The sequence below is a fragment of the Canis aureus genome, chromosome 14 (genome assembly GCF_053574225.1).
Source record: "Canis aureus isolate CA01 chromosome 14, VMU_Caureus_v.1.0, whole genome shotgun sequence".
Lineage (NCBI taxonomy): Eukaryota > Metazoa > Chordata > Mammalia > Carnivora > Canidae > Canis > Canis aureus.
In genome coordinates this window covers 40,347,427-40,374,510 of record NC_135624.1, presented here as the reverse complement: position 1 = coordinate 40,374,510, position 27,084 = coordinate 40,347,427, and the positions used below count along the sequence as shown (strand labels likewise).

The following is a 27,084-nucleotide window of genomic DNA, read 5'->3' as shown; positions in this document are numbered from 1 at the left end:
GCTCAGGAGGGCCCAGGACGGACACCTGCCTCCAGAAGTGACCCCTGAAGACGGTTGTCGTGGGAACTGGCTGTGCTGATGTCCTGACACCAGAGCGGCGCCTGGCCTGCTGTGAAGGGCTACAGTGTGCTCGGTGTGTTTGTCTGCTGATCATAGAGAACGCGCCACGTCTCGGGGCCTGGGGACTGTCAGTGAAGCCTCTGCCTTGGGCTCAGGTCAGGATCTCGGGTCCTGGGATCAAGCCCCACGTCGGGCTCCATGCTCAGCACAGAGTCTGCTTCTCCTTCTCCCACTCCCCCTGCTTGCTCTTTCTCTCTCTCAAATAAAAAAAAAATGTCCTGTTGCATTTTTAAAAAAGATTTTATTTATTCATAGAGACACAGAGAGAGAGAGAGAGAGAGGCAGAGACCCAGGCAGAGGGAGAAGCAGGCTCTATGCAGGGAGCCCGATGCGGGACTCGATCCCAGGACCCTGGGGTTATGCCCTGGACTGAAGGCGGCACTAAACCGCTGGGCCACCTGGGCTGCCCCGTCCTGTTGCATTTTGAGGAGGGTTCCTAAAAACGAAATTACTCGAAAAACCCTCAGGGCCTTGGCGCACATTTCAAGTTGCCTTTCGTTAAGGCTTTGCCGATGTCTGGAGTAGTGTGCATTTCTGTGCCCCCACACCCCGTGCCAACACTGAACAGTGTTTCCGTTTTTGCCAGTTTGAGGAGCGTCAACGAGTTTTGAGCGTAACTGTTAGGATCAGTTTTGGTGAGTTAGCTGGGGCAGCAGGACGTCCTCGCTAGTTTCTCACCCCGGGGACAATCCCCAAGGCTGTGCCCTCTGGGGGTGGCTGGGCTCTCCTCTCTGCCACCGCAGGACTGGACCACTTGTCCCATAACAGAAGAGAACAGGCTTAGGGCCAGACTCGCAAATCTCAGGAAATACCCCCACCTCAGTGGCGTGACCGACGCCCGCTGAGTCAAGCATAAACGTGGGAGTCGTCCTGAATTACGCCATCTAGGCTGGACACAGCAGAAGTGGGCCGTCCCTGCCCCCGGGGCATTGCCTGGGTTCACAGCTGCCGGCTGGCTACCAGTCCTGTCCCGTGTTTGGCAGGTGGCTGACGGTGAGAGCGCTGGCGGCAGAGCTGCGCGGTTCTGTCCTCCACCGGGCCAGCCGACGCGTTCACGGGGTGATGGTTGTAGGAATCTCAAGGGAAGCAACGCAGGACGAGCCCAAAGGACCCAAAGGAGTGCTTTTCAGGATCCCTGTGACAACTCCCTTCCCATTTATTGTGACAATTCCCTCCCCTGCCCTCAGGGTTTTGGCAAGTAAGCAGGGCACCCTGGGCCGGTCCCCGCCCGGCCTCCCTCCTAGGGCGCCTAGGCTGCCTGTGGGGGAGGAGGGCAGGGGGTGGGACAGAGCATGGACAGGCCGGGTGGTGCCTGCAGAGGGACCAGAAAGGGCGCAGGAAGCAAAGATGGTTCCAGATAGATTCCACTCCTCAAAGGCCTCTGGGCTGAGAGGGACGCCCAGCTGCGGTTCCACCCGCGTCTTCTCAGCCTGGCACGCGCCCCCCAAGAGGCTCCAGAGTGTCCACCGCTGTCGCTGTCTGCAGAGCGGGCGGGGCTGTCCCCCCTGCAGACACAACGCCTGTGAACGCCTGGCCTCGTTGCTGGCATGGCACGCGTTTCATCCCCGGTAGGGGGATCCGGGGGGGTGGGGGGCTCAGCGGTGGAGCACCTGCCTTTGGCCCAGGCCGTGACCCCCGGGGTCCCGGGATCGAGTCCCGCATCGGGCTCCGTGCAGGGAGCCTGCTCCTCCCTCTGCCTGGGTCTCTGCCTCTCTCTGTCATTCATAAATAAATAAAATCTTAAAAAAAATAACCCTACGGTCGGTGCTGCGGGATCAGCGCTGTGGTCCACGCTTTTCCTGCTCCTGCGGTAGCTCTTCCTTCCGCAGGCGGCCCCCTCCCCGGCCAGCTTCCTCTTCCCTCGGCACCTGCCGCCGCCCCGCCCCCCCGCCCGCCGGCTCCCGCGCGGCCTCTAGGTTCGGCTGCTGAGCGTCCGGCCCCACCGTGCCTTCTCCGCAAGCCTCCCGGGCTCGCCCTCCGCGGCTCGCGGGTCGTGCGAGGTCGGTCCACGCGGCAGCGCCGCTTCCCGACGCGCCCTCGGGGCGCCGCAGGGCTGGTCCGCCGCCCACCACGCCCCCTCCCTTCGGGCTCGCGGCCCCGCGGCCAGGCTGCGAGCCTGCGTTCGCCCGTTTCCGCCGACACACCGAGGCTCTCCCGCTCTCGGCGGCTGCTCCTCCCGCCCCGACCCACGGAGCAGCGTTAGCAGCCCCACCGGCCGCCCCCGAGGAAGCCGCACAGCCCAACCGTACGGCAGCTGGGGGCGCGGGGACCCCAGGCCCTCCGCGGCCCCGCCCCTCCGCGGCCCCGCCCCCTCCGCGGCCCCGCCCCGGGAGCTAGCGCCACTTGCCGGCGCTCCCTACTGACGTCGCCCGTCCCTCGCTCTGCGCACGCGCGGCCCCGCCTTTCCACGGGCGTCGCCAGGACAACGACGCGTCCCCCGAGGCCCCGCCAACGCTCCGGCCTGGCTGGCAGTGCGCAGTCTCGGCGCTCCCGCGGGCCCCGCCCCGCTCCGGCCCCGCTCTCGCCCCGGCCCGCCCCGGCCCGGCCCGACTCCGCCCCGCCCCGCCCGCGGGGGAAAAACAGTCGCGCGGCGATGACGTGGCGGGGGCCTGGCCGGGCGTCGCGGACTCCGGAGATGGAGGAAAAGGAGCAATTACGGCGACAGATCCGCCTGCTGCAGGGTGGGTCGGGCCGGCCCGGCCCCCGCGTCCTTCGCTGTGCCCTTGCTGCGCGGCGAGCCCTGCCCGCCCCCGGAGGGCGTCGCTCCCCGCCTGCAGTGCCGGCGGCGGGTCGGGCGGGTGGGGGGGCCCGGAGGGGACGGCCGGGGTCGGTCCGCGCCCGGGTTTCGGCGGACGGTTAGTGCGGGTCCCGGCGGCGGCGGCGGGCGGTCGTCTAGTAACCGCGGGAGGCGTCCGCCATCCCCTCGGCCGGCGCCCCTCGTCCGGGGCCGGGCGGTGCGGCGGGGCCCTGGACGTGTGCATCGGCTCCTGCCCTGCGTGGCCCGGCCCGGCCCCCGGCTTCCGCTTTCCAACGCGCACATTCCCGTTTGCGCGGATCCTCCTCAAGACTCCGGCCTTGGAAAGCGGCCGTCGGGAGGGGCCGGGCGGGGGTCCAGCGGCCCGGGCTTCGTGGGCTCCTGGCCTGCGTGCGCGGGACGCCACTGGGCCTGCGCCGGGGAGGACCTGATGGGGGAGGCAGGACCTGTCATGGGGGGTGTGGGGGGGACAGGACCTGTGACGGGGGGTGTCGGGGGGGGGGACAGGACCTGTGATGGGGGTGTCGGGGGGGACAGGACCTGTGACGGGGGGTGTCGGGGGGGACAGGACATGTGACGGGGGGTGTGGCGGGGACAGGACCTGTGACAGGGGGTGTCAGGGGGGGACAGGATCTGTGACAGGGGGTGTGAGGGGGACAGGACCTGTGATGGAGGGTGTCGCGGGGGGACAGGACCTGTGACGGGGGGTGTCGGGGGGACAGGACTTGTGACGGGGGGTGTCGGGGGGGGGACAGGACCTGTGATGGGGGGGTGTCAGGACAGGACCTGTGACGGGGGGTGTGGGGGGGACAGGACCTGTGATGGGGGGGTGTCAGGACAGGACCTGTGACGGGGGGTGTGGGGGGGACAGGACCTGTGATGGGGGGTGTGGGGGCGATAGGACCTGTGACGGGGGGTGTGGGGGGGACAGGACCTGTGACGGGGGGTGTGGGGGGGACAGGACCTGTGACAGGGGGTGTCAGGGGGGGACAGGATCTGTGACAGGGGGTGTGGGGGGGACAGGACCTGTGATGGAGGGTGTCGCGGGGGGACAGGACCTGTGACGGGGGGTGTCGGGGGGACAGGACTTGTGACGGGGGGTGTCGGGGGGGGACAGGACCTGTGATGGGGGGGTGTCAGGACAGGACCTGTGACGGGGGGTGTGGGGGGGACAGGACCTGTGATGGGGGGTGTGGGGGCGATAGGACCTGTGACGGGGGGTGTGGGGGGGACAGGACCTGTGACGGGGGGTGTGGGGGGGACAGGACCTGTGACGGGGGGTGTCAGGGGGGGACAGGACCTGTAACGGGGTGTGGGAGGGGACAGGACCTGTGACGGGGGGTGTCGGGGGGGACAGGACCTGTGACGGGGGGTGTCGGGACAGGACTTGTGACGGGGGGTGTCGGGGGGGGACAGGACCTGTGATGGGGGTGTCAGGACAGGACCTGTGACGGGGGGTGTGGGGGGGACAGGACCTGTGACGGGGGGTGTGGGGGGGACAGGATCTGTGACGGGGGGTGTCGGGGGGGGACAGGACCTGTGATGGGGGGTGTCGGGGGGGACAGGACCTGTGATGGGGGGTGTCAGGCCGAGGGACAGGACTTGTGATGGGGGGTTGTCGGGGGGCCCACTGCCAGCCTGTACCCCCCTGCACCATGGTAGCTATGCAGGAGCTTCCTGGGATATATTGAATGACACCCCACCTTAGAGAACAGTTGAACCCATTTCATATTCCAGAAAATTAGGGGTGATATGGGTGCATCTTCAGGATGAATAACCAGAAATAGGACTGGAGTAGAACGTGTGAGAAAAGGCTCACGGAAAACAGAGGAGGGAGTTTGGGCTGAACTGTCCACGGTTCTCAGGCACGAGGGGCTGCCTATCCTTGCTGGGGACCCACAGGCCCAGGAGTGAGGGGGTCTGTGCGGTGTTCTGTCAGCTGTGTGCTGCCAGAGGACTGTTGTGATTTTACTTTCACCCCCTGGCTAATCGAGCCTGTGATTCCGCCTTCTCAGGTCTGATCGATGACTACAAAAACCTCCATGGCAATGCCTCTGCTCCGGGCACCGCAGCTGCTTCCCGGTGGCAACCACCTGCTTACAACAGCAGCAGGTCCTTCAGTGCCTGCTACCCTCGTCCAAGCCGGAGGGGCTTCCCCCTGAACCACGGGCCCGCGTGGCGCAAGAAGTACTCGCTTGTGAATCGACCCCCGGGATCTTCAGACCCACCCGGTGACTGTGCTGTGCAGCCGCCCCTCAGGGCTGAGGGCAGCCAGGGTCCTGACCCCCAGCAGTATGTCCTGGAGAGGCAGGTGCAGCTTAGTTCAGATCAGAACATGGTTATCAAGATCAAACCACCATTGAAACCGGGCTCGGCTAGCACTGCAGGGGTCCCCCGGGGCTCCTTGGAAGAATATGAGAACCCCCCCTGGAGCGACCACAGGCCTCAGGAGGGGGCGGGCGAGCCCCCTGGTGGGCAGCGGCAACCCTCAAAGCCAGGAAGAGTCAAGGGGAGCTGCAGTGCAGAGGACCCCCTTCTGGTCTGCCAGAAGGAGCCCGGCAAGCCCCGGGTGGTAAAGTCTGTGAGCAGCATGAGTGACAGCCCCTCCGAGCCCCGGCGGACTGTCAGTGAGAGTGCTGTTGCCGTCAAGGCTCGCCTTGTGTCCTCCGGTCTGCCCCAGCGTAGTGGCATGGCTGTGGGACGGAAGGTGGCCTCACACTCTGTGGCCAGCTGTGTCGCACAGCTCTTTGGAGACAGGAGAGTGAATGCTGGCCATCCAGATCAGCCGGCTTCTTGTGGCTTGGTGGCAGGCCCTGCTAGACCAGCTTCTGGACCCAGGCAGGCTCGAGAGTCCTCTCTGCTTGCGTCCTGTCGAACCACCAAGTTCCGAAAAAACAACTACAAGTGGGTGGCTGCTTCAGCAAAGAGCCCCCGGGCCACTCGGAGGGCCCTCAGCCCCAGAGCAGCCTCAGAGAACGTGTGCAAGGCCCCCTTTGGCACAGAGGAACAGGTGGAGAAGCCACAGCTCCGAGCTGACCCGAATGCTAAGCCCAGGAGGGCGGCTGTGTCCTCCACGCCTGGGGCCTCCCCCAGCAAGTACAAGTGGAAGGCCTCCAGCCCCTCGGTCTCCTCGTCCTCCTCCTTCCGTTGGCAGTCAGAAGCTGGCAGCAAGGACCATGCCTCCCAGCTCTCTCCAGTCCCATCTCGGTCCCCCCCAGGGGACAGACCAGCAGTAGGATCCAGCAGTTTGAAGCCCCTCTTCAGTGAGACCCCACTGTCAGCTTACAAAGTGAAGAGCCGCACCAAGATCGTCCGGAGGCGGGGTGGTGCTAGGTAGGTGCCCCTGCTGCCACCCTGGGGTTCGTCCGGGTATGTCCGGGCGGGCAGGGGATAGGCCTGGGCCTCGCGAGCTGCCTGCTTGGTGTGCAGAGCTGTGGGAGGGCCCACCTGCAGGAGTGGGGGATGAGGGAAAGGAGCACCACCTGCTACTGGGCCAGCCTGGGTGTGTGTGGTGGCGTTCACATACCCAGTGCGAAGGAGGCTTGGTGCTCTCCCTTAGAGCTGAGTGACCGGGGCTGAGTGAGGATGGGGGCAGGGCGCCAACAAGTCTGCCCTCTCCTGCTGGTGACAGACCAGAGGCCGCCGGAGGAGCTTTGGTTCTGCGCAGGGTTTGTGGATGATTGCTTTATACCCAGGCCAGACACGGGGTGAGAGACCGGGGGGCACCAGGGGGAAGTCTGCTCTCTTGGCGGCCAAGTGACCAGGTGAGTCACTGTCTCGCTGAGCACCTGTCACCTCCCTGCTCCTCCACCGTCAAGGACTGTGAGGAGGCCGAAAAGTGGCATCGTGGCTCAGTGCTTGGTCTGGGGTCAGGGCCTCAGTCACGGTAGCCATTAACACCGTGAGGTGTGTCTCCCGCCCAGGTCTTTCCCGCTGCCTGACTTTGGTCTTTGGCAGCTGCCTGGGGAGGCTGGGGGCCGCTTCTCCTCTGCTGTGGCTCCTCAGGGCCTCCCCCAGCCCCACGGGGGAGTTCATCTGCCCTGGGGAGCCACAGGAGACCTGGTGCAGATGTCCCCTGAGGGTATCAAGGTTGGGGCTGCTCCCCCCGGCCCTCACTCCCGGCTCTGAAGGGGACGAGGAGTGAGGGGGAGTGTGACAGCTGTCAGCCGCTGCCGGTTATGTGGGAAGGCTGGGACCACTGGGGCTGGTTGCCTCCTGGGGCGGATCCTGTGCTGCTGGGGTCTGGGTGGGCAAGGGTGAGTGGGGACAGCTCCCACACTGGGGGAGCCCATTGGAAACTGCCTGCTTTTTGTCTCTGCAGCCTTCCTGGGGAGAAGAAGAGCAGCCCCCCACCTGCTGCCACTGCTAAGACCCAGTTCAGCCTGCGGCGGAGGCAGGTTCTCCGGGCAAAGACCAGCCCCGTTCTAAAGAAGACCCCCAGCAAGGGCCTGATGCAGGTCACCAGGCACCGGCTGTGCTGCCTGCCTCCAGGCCGGGCCCACCTCCCCACCAAAGAAGGTATGACCAGGCGTTGGGGTTCTGGAAAGCTTGCTCAGCCAGGTCTGTGAGCCCTGACCTCACCAGCTACCTTGCTCTTTCGGTGCCCCAGCCCGATCGCACTCAGCCTGCTGGGCAGTGGCTGGCTTGGGCTGGAGAGCGGGGCGAAGGCTGGACCGTTGTATCCTGTTCTCCGGGGGGAGATGCTATGGCCAGGTGTGTGGTGGCCTTTGTAGCGTGTCTCTCCTGTATACCTGGTCCTGTCCCTCTTGGTGGAAGGAGCCAGAAAGCAGACGAGAGGGTAGCAGCCATGTACCCTGTGGGGAGGGGAGCTGTGGTTTATACTGCCCGGGACTCCTGTGCCCTAGGTCTCTGCCATCTGTCCTGGGCCGACAGGCCGGTGGGGCCTCTCCGTTGGTCGCTGCCTCTTCCTCAGGAACCCTGTGCTGGCCTGGGAGGGGTCAGCTTTGCCGACCTGAGTTGCAGGTCGCTTCCTGAGTTGCTGTGGATTTGGTGAAGGGTGCAGGGGAGGAAGAGCCTTGGGGTCATGGTTCCCTTAAGAAGGATGGCCCCCCGCTGTGAGCCGTTGGCCACACACTGAGGAGCTGGCAGGTGCTGGCCATCTGGGTGGGGGTCTCTGGCCATGGGGAGTGGGGAAGGGCGAGGTGATCACCTGTGACGCGGTGTCCTGGCAAGCCTGGGGTTCCTCTGGGCAGACCTGGTCCTGTGGCATCCCTGCGTGGCGGCGGCTCCCCAGGCTGATGCATGTGGGGTCTGGAGATGATGGGGTTCGGGCCCTGTGCCGTTGGACTTGGGACTTGCGCCCTGGTGGCTGTTTTGCAGCAGGCATTTGGGGGGTCCATAGAGGGGCCAGCAGGGCTTTGGACACAGCTGTGAGAGGAGGCGGTGCCTGGGCAGAGCTGAGCGCCTGGGAGCTGGCCACGGGAGAGTGGAGTTTAGGGGCTCAGGCACAGGGCCGACTGGGGCCATGAGAAGGGGTGGGGAAGCGGGGCTGGGGGTGCTGGCCACCCATCTGACCTTTGGCTGCCAGGGGAGTGTGGACCTCATCCCTGGTGGCCGCAGCGAGGGGGCCGGATTGAGGGTTGGGCTTTGGCTGTGGGTGGACCAATGGCCAGGCTGTGCCAGGCGTGACGCGAACGTCCCTCGCTTTGGGAGGCTGGCAGGGGGTGGCCGAGCCCCCGGGAGGTTGGGGCAGCCTGGAGACACGTCAGAAAGTGATGTCCGGGGGCATCCATCCGGGCCTTTGCAGGGATTCCTGGCTCTGCCTCCGCTCCTCGGTCACAGTGTTGTCACAGCTGGCAGAGCGGTCCTGCTGAATGAGGGAGATCTGTCCCCACAGATGAGCCATCACACGGGGACGGCCACTTGTGGGCATGATGGGGCTCAGGCCTGGCTGTGGCAGGTGCATGTGTCCCCAGGCCTCTCTGCATCCTGCTCCAGGTGCACATCAGGCAGGAGCCGGGAGTGTCCTTCTGCCCTCCTGCACCCTAGCCCACGAGACACTGGGACGCTTCCGTAGTGACTTGCCGCGGGGAGAGTGGATCGGGGCAAATGGAGTTGGGTGGCCAGGCCGGTGCCCCCGGATGGCAGTACTTCAGTAAGACTCGAAGCACAGGGATGTGGTGTGCAGATGGTGGCATGAGGTGGCTTGGGGAAGGGGTGTCCCGGTCAGAGGCAGCCTGTCCTGGCGCCAGGGCACCCTGGAGGGCTGGATTCCTGGAGTGCCAGTGGGCATCTGCTGGGAGTCTGGCCTCCTCGCTGGGCCTGGAAGCAAGTGCTTGAGGAGCAAGTGCCGAGCTAGGTGTTGAGTGGGACAGGGTAAGAGCAGCCAGGCCCTGGGCCTCCTGTCACCCTCCGTGTCTGCCAGGGCTCCCTGTCCTAATGCTGGGACGGGCACTGAGGGACTTGTGGGGCATCCTGGTGGGCACGCTTTGACCTCTTCAGCCCATGCTCCTGGGGTACATTTGCCGCTCTCCCCAGAATTGAGCAGAGCTGGCCTTGATGGGGGCCTGGCCAGGCCTAGGCTGTCTCTGTCGCCGAGGAACCTGGTTTGGAGGCAGACAGGCCTGAGCCAGACCATAGCCATCCCCTATAGCAGGCACCCCTGAGGAAGGAGCGCCATTCGGTTGAAGAACGCCTGTCTTGTGTGCTGAGGGCCTGCAGCTGAGGACCTCTCTCCAGATGGGGCAAGAGGGAGTCGACACCGGGGACCCTCCACACACACTGAGCTTTCCCTCCAGGCAGGTGGCCTGATGTGCTCTTACCAGCTCCCGGCAGGAGTGCCTGGTGTGCGTGGGGGCTGGGACGAGGGCTGGAACGGGGACTGTCCGAGGCCGGGAACAGCCCAGCTGTGCACAGGCTTTTGACAGGAGCTGCTGGCTGAGTGCCACTGGGAGAGCAGGGCAACGGCCACAGGGGCAGCATCCTGGGGCCATGGGCTGGAGCTGGCATCCTCACATAGTGACACAGGCCAGGATGTTCTAGGATTCTCACTGCCTGCCAGGGGGACCATGGCCTGGAGGGTTAAGGAGAGGGGGATGCTGGGTCTGCGGGCTCAGGCCGTGCTTGCCGTATCCCATGCTTGTTGGCCCGGGACCACCGGTTTTCTCGTTGGGCCTAGAGCAGTCCCAGGTGCAGCCCAGTAGGGAGACTGCCTCCTGCCCGTAGGGTGGGTGTGGTGCTATTGGGAGAGGAGGAGAAAGCTTGGGGCCAAGCAGGATGGGGGTGGGGATGGGGTGGGGGGCTGACATGATCCCTGCCTTCATACTTCTCTCCACTAGGAGGTGAACGGGTCAGCTCGCGGTTGTAGATGGATGTGCTGACTGTGGTGCAGAAGGCCCTGGGAGGGATGGGGAGGGATGGGGAGGGTCCTGCCAGGGGAAGAGCTTGGAGAAGGCTGCCGCTCACTCATCCACCCACCCACCCACCCATCCACCCACCCTCCATCCACCAGTCATTGTCTGTACATCCACCTGTTTATCACTTACGTGTTCTTCTGTCTGTCCTCCCCTCATCTGTTCTGTCTTGCATCTATCTTCCATTCATGCTTTATCCATCTGTGCTCTCTACCATTCAGCCAGCCACCCCCCCGCCCCACCTAGCCAACAAGCATGCAGTGAGTACATCTGGTGCGGGAAGTGTGCTGGCTCCGGTGGGCACTGTGGGTGCTGCAGCTATATTACAGCTGTGAGGACAAACAGTTACCTGGGTCCTTGTAAATAACCTGGAAAGATACTCTGAGGTGGAGAAAGTGCACAGAGAAGGAAGTGGGGTAGTGTAGTGGAGAGCTGTGGGGAGGGTGGTCAGCCTGAGCCAGGCAGCTGGTGTCTCTGAGGAGGTGACCTGTACACCAAGTTCTGCGTGAGGAGGAGAGAGGAGGGAAGTGCACCTCTGCAGGCGAAGGGCGCAGGTGGGAATGAGCTCTGCCGGGGCGCAGGAGCCGAGAGGTCCTGTGTGGCAGGCATCTGGGAGGGCGGGACCAGGTGATGGGAGGGAGAGCCCAGTAGGGCCACAGGGAAGGGAAGGGGGTGGTTCTGGCTGCCTGAGAGGAGGGACCTCAGACCTGCATGAATGTGCTCAGGGATGAGGCCAGGCGGGGCTGAGCTGTGTTGGGGTCCCCAGGGCTGTGTTGGGGTCCCCAGGGGTGTCCAGCAGGCCTGTAGGGGGCAGTAAGCAAGGAAGAGCTCGCAGTAAGGTCTTGAACGTGGGGTCAAGGAGTGGGGTCCTCATTCTCAGAGGTGGGCAGGGAATTCCTGGAAGATGCTTGTGCACAGGCCTGAAACGCGGACGGGCAGGTCCAGACACCACCCTGAGAGCCTGAGCCTGGCAGAGGCGGTGGTGGTGGGGACAGGGGTGAGGACGAGCGTTTCCCAGGCTGAGGGCCACTAAGGAGTCAGTGGGAAGTCCCCAGGCCCCTTTCTGCTTCCCTCTCCTGTCTCCCTCTTTCCCTGCTCCATCTTCCTGGCCCCAGGCCCTGGGCTAGGGGCTCCTGGGCAAGCCCCAGCCAACTGCTGGCTGCAGGCCACGCAAGCTTTCGTGAGTGCTGTGCACTTATGGGGTGCAGACCAGGGGCTGCGGGGCTCAGGCTGGGGGCAGTGCCTCCCTGTGGTGGACAGGCGGCTTCCCCGCCCAGACCATTGGCCCAGGTGTGGGCTGGCCCTGAGCCTGTAGGGGAGGGAGCTGACGCGCCGTGGGCGCTGGCGTAGGGGGACAACGACAGGGACCCCGACTGGCCCAGGCTGTCCCTTGTTACCCCGCCGGCTGCCGCTGGCCAGCAGAGGGCGCACTCGCCCCTCTTATCTCTGTCCACCTCTTTCTGGTAATTGATTGCCTAATTTCCTCTTTATGTGAAAGAAAGCAGATATCAAGTAATTTGCAGCAATAACCTGCTAATGCTAGGCCAGTATCGAAACTCCCCTGTTCATTTCAAGTGGCAGATAAAACACTAATACATAATTATCCTTGCAAATTGGATTGTTTTAAATAACCAAAAGGCTGTGGCCAGGAGAGAGCGATCCCATCTCCCTGGAGTTCCTGTTCCCGTGTAATTGCCGCGCTCAATCAATTTCCCTGGCATTAGAAATTCCATCACAATCAACATTAAGCTTTATTCATTGTGATGGCTAAGAGCCGGGCCATTTCTCCTCTTTTTCTTAACTGGCAAAATTAATCAGGGAAAAGATTTTAAACATTTACCCGCGCGAAAGAGGTCAGCTCTGCCACTATATTGCTCAGCAGATAAGGGGGCTAATAAAAAGAAAATTGAATTACTAATGATCACCAGGAACAGAGTATATAAAACCTGGCAATCGCCAGTTCAGGAAAAGGGAGAATCAATTTTCTTGGGACAAGGTGCGCTCATTTTTTATTTTGGCGCATATTATCAGCAATTTAATTTGAGAGCGCATAAACAGGAGGAAACAGTTAGGGAATAATGAGCCCGGAGGTGTAAAGTGCCGCAGGATATATGCTGTACACAATTTATTTGGCACAACAGATAATCGCTTTAATTGAATTCAAAACTGCATTGTTCAGCAGCCGTGTGGCCGCTGGTGCCTTGCGCCTTGGGGACCGAGCATTATGAAGATCCATCCTGACTCCTCCTCCTGCTTTCCCGCCTCTGCCTTCCCTCTCCAGCTGCCCTGCTCTCAGACCCTCCTGCCCAGCTCACCTATAGTCAGACTTTGGTTGGGGGGTGAGGCAGGTGGCCTCATCACTACCCCCCCTCCCCGCCTCTGCCTCTAGCCTGCCTCCCTTCGCTTTATCTCCTGGTGATGAGTCTGTTGGCAGCTGGGGGGATCAAGGGATGATACCCAAGAAAGGGCCCAGGGGAGCCTCGTTTGCTGAGGACTGTTGGGGGGTCTATCACATTTTGGCTGCACGGCTCAGAGACCCTGCTTGACCTGTCGCAGGATGGACAGACACTGCAGAAAGCAGAGAGAAGAAAACCGTTTACAGACCTCAAGAATGGTTTCCGATTTCCCACCCATGTAATTGTGGCAATTAGCGATCCCAGCTTTGGTGTTTATAGCACACAAGGCTCATGTGGGCTCTTGCTCCACCGCGGGGCCAGCTCGGCTTGTCTCTGTCCACGCTGGGCCCAGGCCATGACTCGGGCCACCCTGAGGCTGCAGGCTTGATGCGTGCCACCGAGCGTGTCTTCAGAGTGGGTACTTCCTGGCCCACACGTACCTGTGCCCTAGGCCAGTATGCTCCAGAGTGGCCACAGGTCACGAGGTTCCCTCCAACCACTTGGCAATGTTGGCTTTTGTGTGCCACAGAGAAGCCATGGGTGGGCAGGTGTCACCTCCCAGAAGTCCCTTAGGTAGGAGGGTCCCTCTGGCTCACCTGCCCAGCACGGTGGGAGCCCTCCTTCCTCCCCTTGGGTCTGGGTCCTTGCGCAGAAGAGCGGCTAGTGTGGTGGGGGAGAGCGTGGGCCTGCGTGGTTGCTCAGGGCTGCAGGGGCAAGACCACAGGTGATGGGAAGAGCCCAGTTCTCACAGTGGCCTCGGGCACATCGAGGGTTACCGAGGCTTTCACAGGAGCCAGGCCTTGCACCGCCACTTTACCTTGGGTGAGAGCTTGCCACCCATCCCTCAGGCCCCCATCTTGGCCACGTGGTCTTGAGAAACTGCTGTCACCAATGTGCAGACCAGAAGTGGAGTGTCCACTCCCCAAAAAGGCAGCTGTGGTCTCGGACCCTTCTCTGGATCTTGCCAGGTCTTCACCATGCAGCCCCCACTGACAGTCCCCGTCCCCTGGTGGTGGCGTCCAGCAAGAAGCACCTCTGGCTGGGATGGCCCAGTGTTGGGCGGGCCACCTGCCACTCCAGCCAGAAGTGGGACCCCTAAGGGGCACCTGGGTGGCTCGGTTAAACGTCCGACTCTTGATTTTGGCTCAGATCATGATCTTGGGGTCATGGGATTGAGCCCCACATTGGGCCATGAACTTAGTACTATGTCTGCCTGGGATTCTCTCTCTCTCTCTGCTTCTCCCCCCAGCGCCTGTATGCACCTGCTCATTTTCTCTTCTTTGAAATAATTTTTTTTAAGGTTTTATTTGTTTGAGACAGACAGAGAGAGAGCGCACAAGCAGGGGAAGGAGGCTGAGGGCGAGAGAGAAGCAGACTCCCTGCTGACTCGGGGCTTGATCCCAGGACCCCAAGGTTGTGACCTGAGCCGCAGGCAGATGCTTCAACTGAGCCACCCAGGAGCCCCTAAATAAAATCTTTTTTAAAAAAGAAGTGGGACACGCATTTCCTGTGTCCCAAGTTTGTACAAGGAAGTGCTCAGGGAGTTGTCCCCGTGAGAGCTCCCAAGGGCCCTCCTGGCCCCTCCTCTAGCACTCGGGGCCCTCATAAAGCCCCTTGGGTGGCCCTTGTACCTTCCCCCTCACCGCAGAGGGGGGCCACAGGGCTTTCTCAGCGGTGGATCTCCCCATCTCCCCGGGTCCCCATGGGCTGTCTTGCTCCTTGCCCACCCCCTCCTGGCTCCTTGGGGGCTGAGTGTCCCTGGCCCACTGTCCGGGGCTTGAAGGGCCTGCCTTGGGGCTGTGCCCGTGCTTCTGGAGAGGTCAGCGCAGGCCTTGTCAGACTCCTGGGCATCAGAGCCCATCTGGATGTGCTCACTTTGTGTGGGGCACTTGTGGGGTTCTTGCGGAGCAGGTGGCAGCTTGGAGGGCTCAGGCCACACCCACTGCTACTTCTCTCCTCAAGCAGCTGCCAGGGGAGCCTTCCTCCTCTGAAGGTGCCTAGAAGGGTCCAGCTCTCCCCACCTGCTGGGCCCTGCCCCCTCCGGCCAGGGCGCCCAGTGACAGGGCAGGGGGTGAGCCAGGCAGCAGCATGGCAGCAGTACCCCTGCTTGGGCTGGGCTGTGTGGCCGCTGCTGGCCTCAAGGCTGCGGGCAGGCCGGGGGGCACGGGGAGCAGAGCCTCCTTACCCTGAGCCTCCACGGGAGGGAGGCACGTTCTCACCCCTGGTGCTCATGGGGTGCGTTGGGGTGATTGGCAGCAGAGGGGTCGCCGGCTTAGGGTGGCTGCACCCCCACCCTGCAGTGCAGCCGGGAGCTGGCTGGACCCTCTGAGCTGGTGGGCTTGTCAGGAGGCTGACCCTCGCGGAGTGCAGGCTGGTAGGTGGCACTCAGACTCAAGCGCCCGGAGCAAAGAAGCCTGGGGGGGAGGGGCACTGTGTGTCCAGGGCCAGCCTCTGGGGCGTGACACGGTGCTGGCCTCTTGGACCTTCTGTGGTGCTGGCTAGCTCTCCTCTACCGAGTTAGCCCGAGGCCACCCGTTCTAGCCTCGTGGGACGGGGTGGGGGGAGGGGGGGGTGCGGCACCTGTTGACATCAAGGATGCCTCTCAGGCCCCATGTCACAGGTGGGGATGCTTGGCAGTTCTGGCCAAGCCCCAGGAGGGCCCTGACTCCCACCCCACCGCCGAGAGGAGGATGCAGACAGGCTCCCTGTGTCATGGCATGGGGCCGGGGGGCGGGGGGAGGCCAGGGAGGGCCGGGGCTGGGTGGCTTCTGTCCCTCTGAGTGCTGGGAAGCCAACGAGCGTGTTGGAATCTTGCTGAGGGGCCCAGATGAGGAGCCTCGCTGGCTTCCCATTTCCACATGTGTAGCGGGGCTGAGGGCTGTTCAGGGGGCCACTTTGCTGGCCGCAGTAGCCGGGTGCTCAGGGCCTTGGGGCGGCCACGGAGGGACCCGCATGCGTGGGGTGGCTTGCTGCCCCGCGGGGGGGTGGCTCGGTCTCACCGGGACAAATGCAAAGAGCAGTTAAATCTGCTGTCCTGCTTTCATAGGGGAAGAGAAAGTGCTGAACTAGGGGCCGCAGAGTGGGCCACAGCAATCCCCGAGCCTCGCGGGAATCAGCAGCCGCGTCTGAGGCCTGGACTGGGCTTGTCGTGACTGCGGGAATTCATTAGTCCCCGGGAGCCGGTGAGCGTGTGGCCTGTGCGGGGCCCCCCAGGCAGTTTCGGAGCCTCTAGGGAGGTCATGACCCCCCCCCAGAGCTGGGACTCCCCAGTGGGACCATGGAGCTGAAGCCTGCCTGGCTGGGGAAGGGGGGTGTGTCCTCGGGACAGCTGGAGCTCGTGTCCCTGGGGAGCGGGAGCCCCTGCCGGTGGGCCTGGGTCTCCGGGTTGGGGCCAGCTAGGGCTGCTCCTGCTGTCTGATGACCGGGATGTGCTGAGGCTGGTCTGCCCCTAAGTCCTGGCCTCCTTGTCTGCTGAGCCCAGCCTGGTTTGAGAATCCCTCTCAGCCTGGGGGGCACCGTGGGGCCTGCCTGTCAGCGGGCGCTGGGCTGTAGGATGGTGGCTCTGCCCCTACTGTCCCGGGCCCCCAGCTGCCACCCCAAGGCTCAGCCCTTCCTCCCGGTCCCGGTGCTCTTCTTGCCGCCCTTCAGGTGGTCTGTCCTGCCAGCTTCCCTGGGTCTAACCCCTCCCACCTTTGGGGAAGGGAGCCAGCCTCAGAGCCATCCGATGAGCGGGCGTGGGTTTGCCTACCTCCTAGAGGTGGGGTTATGGCCTTTCAGGTCTCCGGAGAGTTGGCACCTTCTCTCCACAGTGGTCACAGTGGTGCTGGGCACCCTCTCCAGGCCCTGGGGTCCATTCCTCCTGCTGGAGCATCCCCCTGCTTCCTCTGTCCCCCCTTGCCGGGGCACCTGCAGTGGCTCCAGGCCCTCCGTGTGCTCCGTGCTGGGGGATCCACACAGGGCAGGGCCCCACGTGGATGTGCGTCCCCATCAGGGGGCCCCCGTGTTCCCACCTGACCTCAGGTTCCCAGCTTCCCATGCTGGGCGTCTGCTGGCATGCTGGGGCGAGGCCCTAGCGGGAAGGAGGTGCTGGTTCCCTTCGGTGTCTCCTGCCGAGTGCTGGGCTGGCAGGGCAGGAGCAGGGGCGGGGCAGGCAGGGAAGGCCTGTGGGAGGGCACACAGCTCAGCCAGTGCCTCCCGCCCTCGCCGTGGGGCCCGTTGTCCTCCCGCTGCTTGTTCCTCTCTGTGCTGTGTCTGCCCCCAGCAAGTGAATATCCCTGTCACCAGGCCCTAAGCACTGCTAGGCACGTGGCCCGGTAAGGCCCCAGCAGCATGGGGGTAAAAAGGAGTGACGACAGCCCAGATGGGACTCTGGCCGAGAGAAGATGGAGGGACCGGCCAGCTGGTAGGGAGCCTGGGAGGGGGCGCCTGGCTGGGCAGGGCTTCCCGAGGGCCAGAGGTGAGAGGAGCCCGGGGCACGGGGGGCACTCTGCAGAGGGCATGGTGCGTGCCCAGGGCAGGGGGCAGAGCTGTTGCACGCTGCCGCCCCCCCAGCCCTGGGAAGGCTGGCTTCCAGGCGTTAGTCCCTTGGGCTTCGTCAGCCCTGTTAGCGATTTTCTGCTCTGCCTCCGCCATCAGGCTGCCAGGCCCCTTTTACGTGGGTGGCTGTGCCCAGCACAGACCGGAGCTGTCCTGGGCACGGGGCTCGCGGGGAGGCTGCCCAGGGAGGGGAAAAGAGCCGAGAGAAGTTTGCTGGGTGACTGCTGTCTACGGTGAGCCCCGGGTGACCCAACTCCCAGAGGCAGAAAGTGAGGCTGGGGAGACACTGGGCCCCCCTCTGCGGGCAGCGGTCTGCATCAGTCTGTGCCCCCCTCTGTGGCCTGCAAGCCACACTCCCAGGATGGGCCAGCCCTCTGGGCTCCATGCCAGCTGTGGAGAGAACGCCGGGCAGCCCCACCAAGGCAGGCCGGGCCGGAGGAGGCCAGCGGTCCCAGGTGGGGATGGAGGCCCAGGGTTGCTACACCCAGCTGAGTCCAGCCAGGCGAGGAGGTGGGCTGGGAGACGGTGTGAGGGACGGCCCTCCAGCCCCGCTCTTGTCTGCTGGCCCCACCCTGGGTCCTTGGTAAGAATCTGGTGCAGGCAGAGGGCCAGGCTGCCGCCGTGCCTGTGTCCCGAGTGCTGGAATCCCAGTGCAGCATCCAGGACACAGCGGGCATGCTGCTTGATGGTGCGGGCAGAGGCTCTCGGGCTGGGTGGCACCGGTGGGGCCTGGGCACCTCCCAGTGCCTCCTTTGTCCTGTGCTCACGGGGGCTGATGGCAGACCCCTGGCTCTGGGACTGAGGTGCCAGAGGAGCATCGTCCCCTCGGGGCTGATGAGGTCCACAAGAGCTGCCTGGGAGGGGGGGCTCCTGAGGCCTCAGCGTTGGGGGTGGAATGCTTTCCTGCTGAAGACAGCTGGGTGAAGGAGGAGGACACATGGAGGGACACGCTGTCCCCAGGCGGGGCCCTTGGTCCAGGCCTCTGGAGAGGGACTGGAGCTGAGCGCGGTAGGGGACAGTGGCCCTGTGGTCTGTCCCCCTTCTGTGGGCTCTGCAGCCAGAGGGTTGTGTCTTTGGGGCCTGGCTCCATGGGAGAGGCAAGGTGAGGGGGCGGTTGCTCCCAGGGACCTGCTCGGACAGCCCTCTCCCCTGCACACCTCGGCCGGGCCCTGTGCGCCCCTGGCAGCGAGCGACATGCTGGACTCTACCTGTGAGACTCTGAGAGCCAGTGGTGTGGCCCCGGGTCAGGCCCGAGGGCCCTCTGCGGTTCCTCTGCTTGGCGCGGGGCTCGGAGCGGCCAAGGTGGGCATCTGGCAAAGGAGGTCTGGAAACGTGTCTCTCCTTTGGAGTTCTCTGTCCCCGGACTCTCCTTGGCCCTCATGTTGTAGAGGGGAAGGTGCCGCGCGGGGCTGTCGTCGGGACCCGGCCGGGCTGCGTCCCCCATGCCTCTTGTCCCCTGGGCTGTGAAGGGCGGGGGGAGTGGGGCGAGCGGCCGCAGAGCCCCCCCACCCTGCTGGCTGCCCTAGGCGCTGGGCCTGGCTGGCGTGTATGCCCTCCCCCTGGCGCCCTGAGAGTGAGCCCCGAGGGCCAGCCCTTGGGGAGCAGAGGCTGGGGACTGGCGGGGACCAGGCGCCTGGATGAAGGCCCCAGGTTCCTTTGGGAAAGCAGGCCGTGCTAAGGCTCTGTGTTCTCCTAAGCATGGCTGTGTCCCACCAGTTAATTATTCATGTTTTCCTCCACATTTTTTCCTCTGTTTTGACCCTGGGTTTTGTAGAAGGGCGTTTTGCTTCTGACCCATGAGGGCTTGGAAGTCCTTCATAGTCGCTGCCATCTAGCTTCACGCCGCCCCGTGCCGCGTGTGGGATTCGGCGGTGCAGCTGCCGGTCGGGTCCCTGCTGCCCTGCGGGGCTCCCCGGGGCTCCCTGAAGCTCAGGCCAGGCAGCAGGGGGCCCTCCTGCCACCACGGAGCCGGGGGAGCCGGGGGGAGCCGGGGAGCCGCGTGTACGTCTTCCTCCACGCCGGCCCGCCAGGCCTCTAGCTGTCAATTCTGTGTTAAATATTTTGAGGCCACTTAACTGAGGGCAACCAGTTCAAAACTGTGGTATCTCCCCAGTGGATGGAATATTTTAAGGTTATGAAATGTTCTTTTTTATGTCTGGTAATGCTTCTCGCCCTTAAAGGGCTATTTTCTCTGATGCAAGTCTAGCCACAGTGGCTTTGCTGGAGTAAAACGTGTACGAACACAGACGCGTGTGTGTGTGACATGCATGCTCCTGAGTGTTGCATGTGTGCAGTTGTGTGTTTACTTCAGCTTCTCTATTATGTTTAGGTGTTTTTTGTGTGCAGCAAATAGTTTTAATTGCAGTCTGAAATTGTTGTAAAGAAAGATTTAGTGCGCTCACGCTTGCCGTAATCACCTACTTTGGTTTAAATGTCCTGTCTTCCTATAGGCTTTTTCTTTGTTCCACTCTTGTGCTCTTTTCTCTTTTATTTCTTCTTGTTCTTTTTTTTTTTTTTTTAAAGATTTTATTTATTTATTCATGAGAGACAGAGAGAGAGAGGCAGAGACACAGGCAGAGGGAGAAGCAGGCTCTATGCACGGAGCCCAACGTGGGACTGATCCTGGGACTCCAGGATCACGCCCTGGGCTGAAGGCAGGCTCTCAACTGCTGAGCTACCCAGGGATCCCCTTGTTCTGTTTTTTTTTGAGCGGGCCCCACCGCCAGCGAGAGTGAGCCCACCTCACAGCGCTGAGATGGAGACCTGAGCTGAGATCAAGAGCTGCCCACTTAATGGACTGAGACACCCAGGAGCCCCTCTGTCGTTGTTCCTTTAGGTGCCTTTTTTAAATTCCGTTTTTTCCTTAGCTAGCTTACTATATATTCTTTTATTCTTTTCTCAGTGGTCTCCCCAGAGGTTATAATGTGCGTTTTGTACTTACTGTTCTTGATACGGAGAGAGTTACCCTGTGGTTGCTGCCCAGGTAGCATGAGCTGCTTGGAGCACTGAGCTCTGTCCCCCATCCCGCGTTCTGTGCGGTACCTGTCGTGATCCTAATTCTCCCTCTGCCGTAGACTCTATGAGACAGTTTACACAGTCAGCATTTGCTCACATTTACCTGTGCATCTTTTCTGCCTTTTCTTTTTTTTTTTTTTTTCTGATTAAAGAACACCTCTTAACGTTTTCTTAAAAATTGCAGGTCTGCTGAGGACCTTTTCTCATCATAGGTGTTGGTCTGAACAGTCCTGATTTTTGCCTTCATCTCCGAATGGTTTTCACGGTTGTAAAGCCTCGGGGCTGGCAGGGTTCCCTTGCAGGCCGGCGAGGTTGGGCTGGCCTCCCTTCGCCGGTGGCGCGGCCTCCCTCTGGCTGTGCCGGCGCCTGCCCGGCTGTAGCAGCATGCTGCGCAGGGCGTGCTCGATGCTCTTGTTAGGGCCCCGCTTGGGCTTTGTGGTATTTCTTGAATCTGTGGCCAGATGCTTTTTATCAGTTTGGGAAAACTCAACCATCATTCCTTCAATACTGCTTTGACTCCATTCTTGCTTTCTGGGGCCTCAGCGACCATTCTGTTAAACCTCTTCACTGTGTTCTGTGTTTCCTACGTTCTTCTCTGTATCTGTCATCGTTTTTTTCTGTCCACACTTTAATCTCGATGGTTTCTTCTCACTCATTTTCTAGGTTGCTGGTTGTCCATTCAGCTTTGTGTCATCTGCTGTTAAATCCATTTGTCGAGGGTTGTTTGGTTTCAGTTATTTGTAAATTCTAAAGTTTCCATTTGTTTTATTTATTTATATCATTTAACTTAATTATTCTTTTTAAAGATTTTATTTATTTATTTGACACAGGGAGAGAGCACAAGCAGGGGAGAAGCAGGCTCCCCACTGAGCAGGGGGCCTGGTGCAGGGCTCCATCCCAGGACCCTGAGATCATGAAGGCAGACGCTTCACCGAAGCTTCACCCAGGCACCCCTCCATTGGTCTTTTTTAAATTGTATCTTGGTCTCTGCCAAAATTTGCAATCTTGTTCTCAAGCCCTGGAACATATTAATCATATTTAAAGGCCATTTTTGTTTGTTTGTTTGTTCTTCTTTTAAGTGAACACTATACCCAATGTGGGGCTCAAGCTCATGACCCCAAGATTAAGAGTCATGTTCTCCACCGACTGAGCCTGCCAGGCGCCCTGGTCTGGTAATTTTGTATTGAGTGGTAGGATTGTGTGTGGAGTTGTGAGATAATTCAAGGATGGATGATGTTATCTTTCCCCAGACAAGATGTGGGGCCCTGCAGGGTGGTAGACGTGCAGAGTTCTGGGTGGTGTGGGGAGTGCATGCCCAGGAGTGAGAACAGGCTGCCTGCCAGGGGGCTGTGTCCTGCCTGGGGAGGGGCTATGTGCTGGGCCTGGGGCAGGCGTGTGGGTCCCTCGGCGGGGGGCTGCTGGCCCCAGCTCCCTTTGGACAGCACTGCCTGGGCTGCTTACTCTGCCAGCGGGAGGAGGGGTGCAGGGGGGGCATTGGGAGCCCACTTTCCCAGCTGCAGGATGAGTGCACTGGACTGCCCTTCCCGTGGCCAGTGTGTGATTGGCTGGGGAGGAAGGATGACTGCGTACTGGGGACCGCAGTGGTTCACTCACCTCTGCCCCCTGAGAAGTCTGGGGGTAGTGTCGACAGGGCAGCCTGTGGTCCTCCTGGACGGTGGCCTCCCTCCGGTAGGCTTCTCCTGGCCGCAGCTCCAGTAGCCGTGCCCTGTGAGGATTGGAGCCTGTGTGGCGGAGGCGGGCATGCCTGGTATACAGCGCAGGCCATGGGGATGGGTGAGGAGCCTGAGGGCACATGCTGCCCAGGGTGGGCACTGAGTGGCTGAGTGGGCTTGAGTGACAGCCGGGGGGGTGCTTGTGCCAGCAGGCCCCGGGGGACAGTCCAGGAGTGTCTTGGGCCTCTCACAGTGGCGCTGGGGCAGGGGGCCTCTGGCTCCCTCCCAGGACCTGACCCGAACTGACTCCTCTTTGTCTGGGAGGTTGGGGCCCACCTGAGCATGAAGGGTGCTCTGTGGGAATGGGAGGGCCGGGAGGGTGGAGGGCTTCTCCCTATAGGGGTGGGGGGCTAGGGTGGGCCTCAGATTTTCTGAGCAGCTGGCCCTGCTCTCATAGCCCTCAGTGGCCAGAGCTGCTGGTGGCTGGGAGAGCGAGGGTCTGGGGACACTATACCTCTGCACCGGGGGCCCCACTTCTTGTGGGGAGCTCTGGGACACCAAGGCGGGAAAGGCACTTTGCCAGGGGCTGGCGGGTAGGTTGGCAGGTGCTGGTGCTCTCCTTGGAGACACCCAGGGCGCTGTCCCTGCAGTCGGCCCCACTGCCTGTGTCCTCACAGGACTGTTGACACAGGTGGAGCCCCTCATGATGGGCGTGAGGCTAGGCCTCCCTTACCCTGGGGCCTGAGCTGAGATCTCTTATTTCTGGCCAGCTGGGTCCTGAAGGTGGCTATACTGAGGGAGGGAGACCTGGGGTGTCAGGGCGAGGTCGTGTGTCCTCCTTCAGCTGTCAGAGCTTCTAGACAGATAGTATGACCCTGGAAACAGTGCCTGTGTCCACGGGGCCCCCTTTCCTTGTGGCCTTCCTGCTTTCTCATCCCCATTCTTGGGTCCTTCGGAGGTGACAGCAGCTTCCCCCAAGACCTGTTGACAGCGACCCGGTCACGTAGGGGCCGCTGCTCGCCGCTGCTGGCACCCCTGGGGGTGGTGGCGGGCAGGGTGTTTTCCAGGTGGAGCCCGCGCTGGAGGGGGCAGGCTGCGGGGGCCTTTCTGGAGCCGCCGGGGGTCATCCTTGTGGCCTGGGGCTCTCCGAGCTCACACAGGTAGCTTTTCAGTGACAGGCTTTGTTGTGACTGCACAGAATGGATGGAATTTGCAAAGGAAACTTCTAGCCGTGCACGGCGACCGTAAATCCCGCGGCCTCTCATCGTTAAGTGCCCGGTTATTTGTTGGTTTGCCTGAGCGTCTCCCAGGCCTGGCAGGTAGGAGTCCTGGCCTCGGGTAAACCCTGGGCTCTGGGCCCTTCTGGGTCCCTGGCACACTTGCCCCCTCCCAGCTCATCCAGGTTCTGGGGTGTGGAAGGGATGGAAGAGGGGTGCCGGCCCTTCTGCGTCCCCTGCCCGTCTGCGCACGGGGAGCTGGCCGAGCGCCCCGGGGCCGCCGTGGCCCTCCCCGCGCCCCAGCTCTCAGGCCATCTGTTGGGCCGTTTGTTGTCATTCTGCGGGGCTCTCCACTTTTTAAATTAATTCTGGAGCTGTTGTGCTTCCTTCTCGCTGCGTCTTCTGAGCCGCGCGGATCCGTGATGGGCTCTGGCAGCTTCTCTCCTAATTGCCCTTTCCGCATCAGCGGCAGAGTGAGGCGGCGGGGAGTGTGTCTCAGTGGTGCGAGCTGTCCCAGGGCCACCACCCTGCGCCGGGCCTGGACGCGGTGGCCGCTCGACAGCAAAGGGCCTGCCTGGGCTGGGCAGGGTGGTGGCTCCCCCCACCCTGCCTCTGGGGCCCCGCGCGCCATGGGACGCGAACCACCGTCCACGCAGGGCTTTGGGGCCCGCGGGAGCCTTTTGGGCCAAGACCTCTGGGAGGGCGGAGGAGGCCGCTTTCAGGGGCCGCCACCGCTGCACTGGCAAGCTGCCTGAGGGCTCCCGTGTGCCTGCCAGGCCCCAGACTGTCGTGGGCAGGGGCAGTGTGCAAGATGGGTCGTGGGGCCGGGCCCAGGCCACCAAGTCACCCTTGGCTTTGCCTGCCAGCACCGGGGCTGCTGAGTAGCCCGTGGGCAGCAGTGGGAAATGCCAGAGTGACCAGGTGACCCGATTTTGGTCCCCAGTCCCTTCTGCAGGGCCGTGCCCCCACCTGGCTCCGGGGAGCAGAGGCCTGGTCCTAGGTCACCTCTGGCCAGGGCACAAGCCTGCTGCCAGGCCTGCCCCCCACAGTGTTTGGAATAGAAGGGACTATGGTTCCTGCCTTAGTGCCATCTGCCTGCACCGTGTGGCTGTTGTCCCTAGAGACTCAGGAGCAGTGGACAAGACGATGCTGGCCTGGGCTGGGCTGGGCGTTCGCTCAGTGACCAAAGGAAGTTAGCAGTGAGCCAGAGGAGGTAGGACTTTAGTCAGAGAGAGGCTCTTGTGGGCGCCCCTGAGGCGTGGTATGCCGCGTCTGTAAGGGGACGGGGCGCTGTGAGCCCTAGAGACTCTGCAGGGCTTTGGGCTCTGCTGAGACCGAGCTCATTAAGTTTTATTTCAGGTTTTATATGTCCCTCTGCCCTGCCCCGCCCCGGGAAGGCTGGCCGGGGAGCGGTGGGCAGGGGCACGTGGTTGCGCCCCAGGGCGGGTTCTCTCCAGGCCGATCCTCTCCTTGGGTCCCTCCACCAGGGACCTGCGACCGCAGCTCAGAACTGCGGGGCTGTGGCTGCCACTGGTGAGTGTGGTGTGGCTGTGCACCTGCTGCCCTCCCCTCCTCCCAGGCCAGCTGTTTGCAGCTGAAGCTGAGAGCCTGCCCCTCCCTCGTGGGACTGTGGCTGGGGGTAGGGGCAGTGTGGTCGTAGGCCTGGTGGCTGGGCGGCCGCTTCCTCTCGGGTGGGGGGCATCCGGAGGAGATCGCAGGATAGGAGGATGGGACAGGGAGTGTGAGGCGAGTGGGGAGCAGGCCCCGGGCTGCGCTGTGTGGACGGCTCCACCCAGGGATGCCCACCCGCACGAGGCAGCAGGCCCACCCGATCCAGCTGGGGCTCTGCACCTGCTGCCTCCCCTCCCCATCCCAGGGGGTGTGGTGCTGGCCAGCAGGGCCTGGGGTGTCTGGGGGATGGGGCTTACCTCACTGTGTGAGGAAATGTGGAAGGACAGGCTTGGGGCATCGGAAAACCCCCACTCTCCAGACTGCGGAAGAGTGAGTGAGGGACGCTTGCTGTGTGTCTGTGCAACACGTGGGGGACGGGGACAGGCCCTGGGCCCTTCCAGCGTCCCATATGTCTGGGGCAGTTCAGAAGAGCGCTCATGTCCCAGCTGTCCCGTCACCGCTCCGTGTGCGCCCTCGTGGGTGTCTGGAATGTTGGCAGGGGTGTGGGCCGGACCGCACAGGGGTGGGGCCCCAGGGACCTGATCCACACCGGCGTATCCACACCGGCGTGCCAGCGCAGCACGGTGGGCTGCGGCGCCGGGACTGTCCTGTTGCCGTCTCCCGGTTCTGGGGGCTGGCTGCTCCTGGCTGCCTGGTCCACAGCCTGGCCGCGGGTGTGTACCCACCTGTGTGTGAGTGCAGGAGGCCGTGGGGACCCTTAGGGGGCCTGTTTGGGGGGCAGTGTGTGGTGGGGCTTCCTGTGAGGTGGTCTGAGAGCAGCCCCTGAGGGCCGATGGGCCTTGGCCGCTGCCTGCCCTGACACCCACCCCGCCCTGGCGGGCCCTGCGCCCTCGGCCCCTCCTCTGCCCTCCCCCGTCCTTCCCTCTTCTGGCCCCCTTCCCCTTCCTGCTCCCCCCTCCTTCCCACCCACAGAGGGCTGAGGCCTGTGTCTTTAGGGGGAGCCTCCTCAAGCTGCCCCGGCCCTTACGTTGGCTCCTCATGGCCTCTGCTGGCCGTGTGCTCAGGGGCATCACTGAGACAGGTGCTGCTGATGGCTCGGGGACTTTCTGCCCTGTGCTGTGGCCTGAGGGCCCCCGGGAGAGGGGGGCCACCTGCCAGGCTGGTAGCACCAGCGCCGGTCCCGCTCAGACCAGCTGTGTCCCCAGCTCTGCCCCTGTGGTCCCGTCCTGGCCAGGTCCCCGTCACCCACGCTGTCCCCACCCTGCTGGGCAGTCCCTCTGTGCACGTGGAAGCATGAGCCAGCTCGTACATGCCTCCCTGAAGCTGTGACGGAGCTAGAGCCCTGTGGGAGGTGTGTGTCCCACACTGCTGTCCCCGCTGCCTCGGCAGGCTGTCTCTGCCCTGTGGCAGCCACGACCGACTCCCAAGGAGCACGCAGCGTGAGGGAGGCCGGGGCCCACCCAGGGTCTGGACGCTCCTTCCCGTGGCCCACATGCTGCTCCTGCCGTAGCCCGACCCTGTGGCCACCAGAAAGGCAGTGTCCCAGCGGGAAACCAGCGGTCGCCAGGAGAGAGTCCTGGGTTTTGTGAGGGGGACACATGGTTTTCTGTGACAACTGCTGCTTTTTATAGAGGGATTATTTCCAGGCTCCCTGGCAAGCATCCCTCTTCAGCCCTGACTCAGAGGAAGCAGTGGGCAGGGACCCAGGGAAGGCCTGGCTGTGGTGAGCGGGGCGCTGTGCCCTTGCAAGAGGCCGTGGGCTACCTTGGGAGCTGGGACCACAGGCCACAGCAGCTGCCCAGCTCCCGGGGACTCTGGCCAGGCCTCGCCCAGGTGAAGGCAGGCTGCGTGGTGGCCGTCACAAGCTGCAGGTCCCTGGGACAGCCGAAGCCAAGTGCCTGTCGTAACCTGTGGGGCCATACTGCCCACCCGGGGGAGCTTCCCTTCTGTGTGCTCCCATCCCTGTGAGAACAGGGTGTCAGCAGGGAGGAGGCAGGGCCGTGTGAGCCCTCTATCCCGTGGGCAGTGTGGCTCCACTGCCTCGCTGTCAGCCTCACGTTCCGCACCCACGGGGAGGACGGGGTGTGGTCCACGCCCTGCCTGCCCCCTGAGCCAGCATCGGTGTCAAGCCTGCACCCGGGACAGGGAACTGGCCCATTCCACATGTGTCATGGCTCAGACGGTGGGCTTGTCTGTTTGTCTGGAAGTGGTGGGCCCTTCGCTGATGTCCCCGGGCAGCAGCCACCAGGACAGGGTAGGTGGGCCTCCGTTTCGTGGGCCAGGCTCTGTCCCCTTGGCTGGTCCAGCCCAGCTCAAGTGCTGGCCCTGGTGCTCTTGGTGAGAGTCTCCCTGAGGGACTTGGGAGCC

The 27,084-nt window shown here is 62.9% G+C and overlaps 1 protein-coding gene across 2 annotated transcripts in view; it reads left to right on the top strand.

The window, feature by feature from the left end:
* The first annotated feature begins 2,643 nt into the window (after window positions 1-2,643).
* ZC3H3 (zinc finger CCCH-type containing 3) overlaps window positions 2,644-27,084 on the top strand; it is an 87,531-nt gene continuing 63,090 nt past the window's right edge. For both annotated transcript variants that reach the window (XM_077847539.1, XM_077847540.1), the window contains exons 1-3: window positions 2,644-2,801; window positions 4,891-6,208; window positions 7,197-7,393. In XM_077847539.1, coding sequence (XP_077703665.1) covers window positions 2,714-2,801; window positions 4,891-6,208; window positions 7,197-7,393 — 1,603 coding nt within the window. In that variant the 5' untranslated portion in view covers window positions 2,644-2,713. The remainder of the gene's footprint in view (window positions 2,802-4,890; window positions 6,209-7,196; window positions 7,394-27,084) is intronic.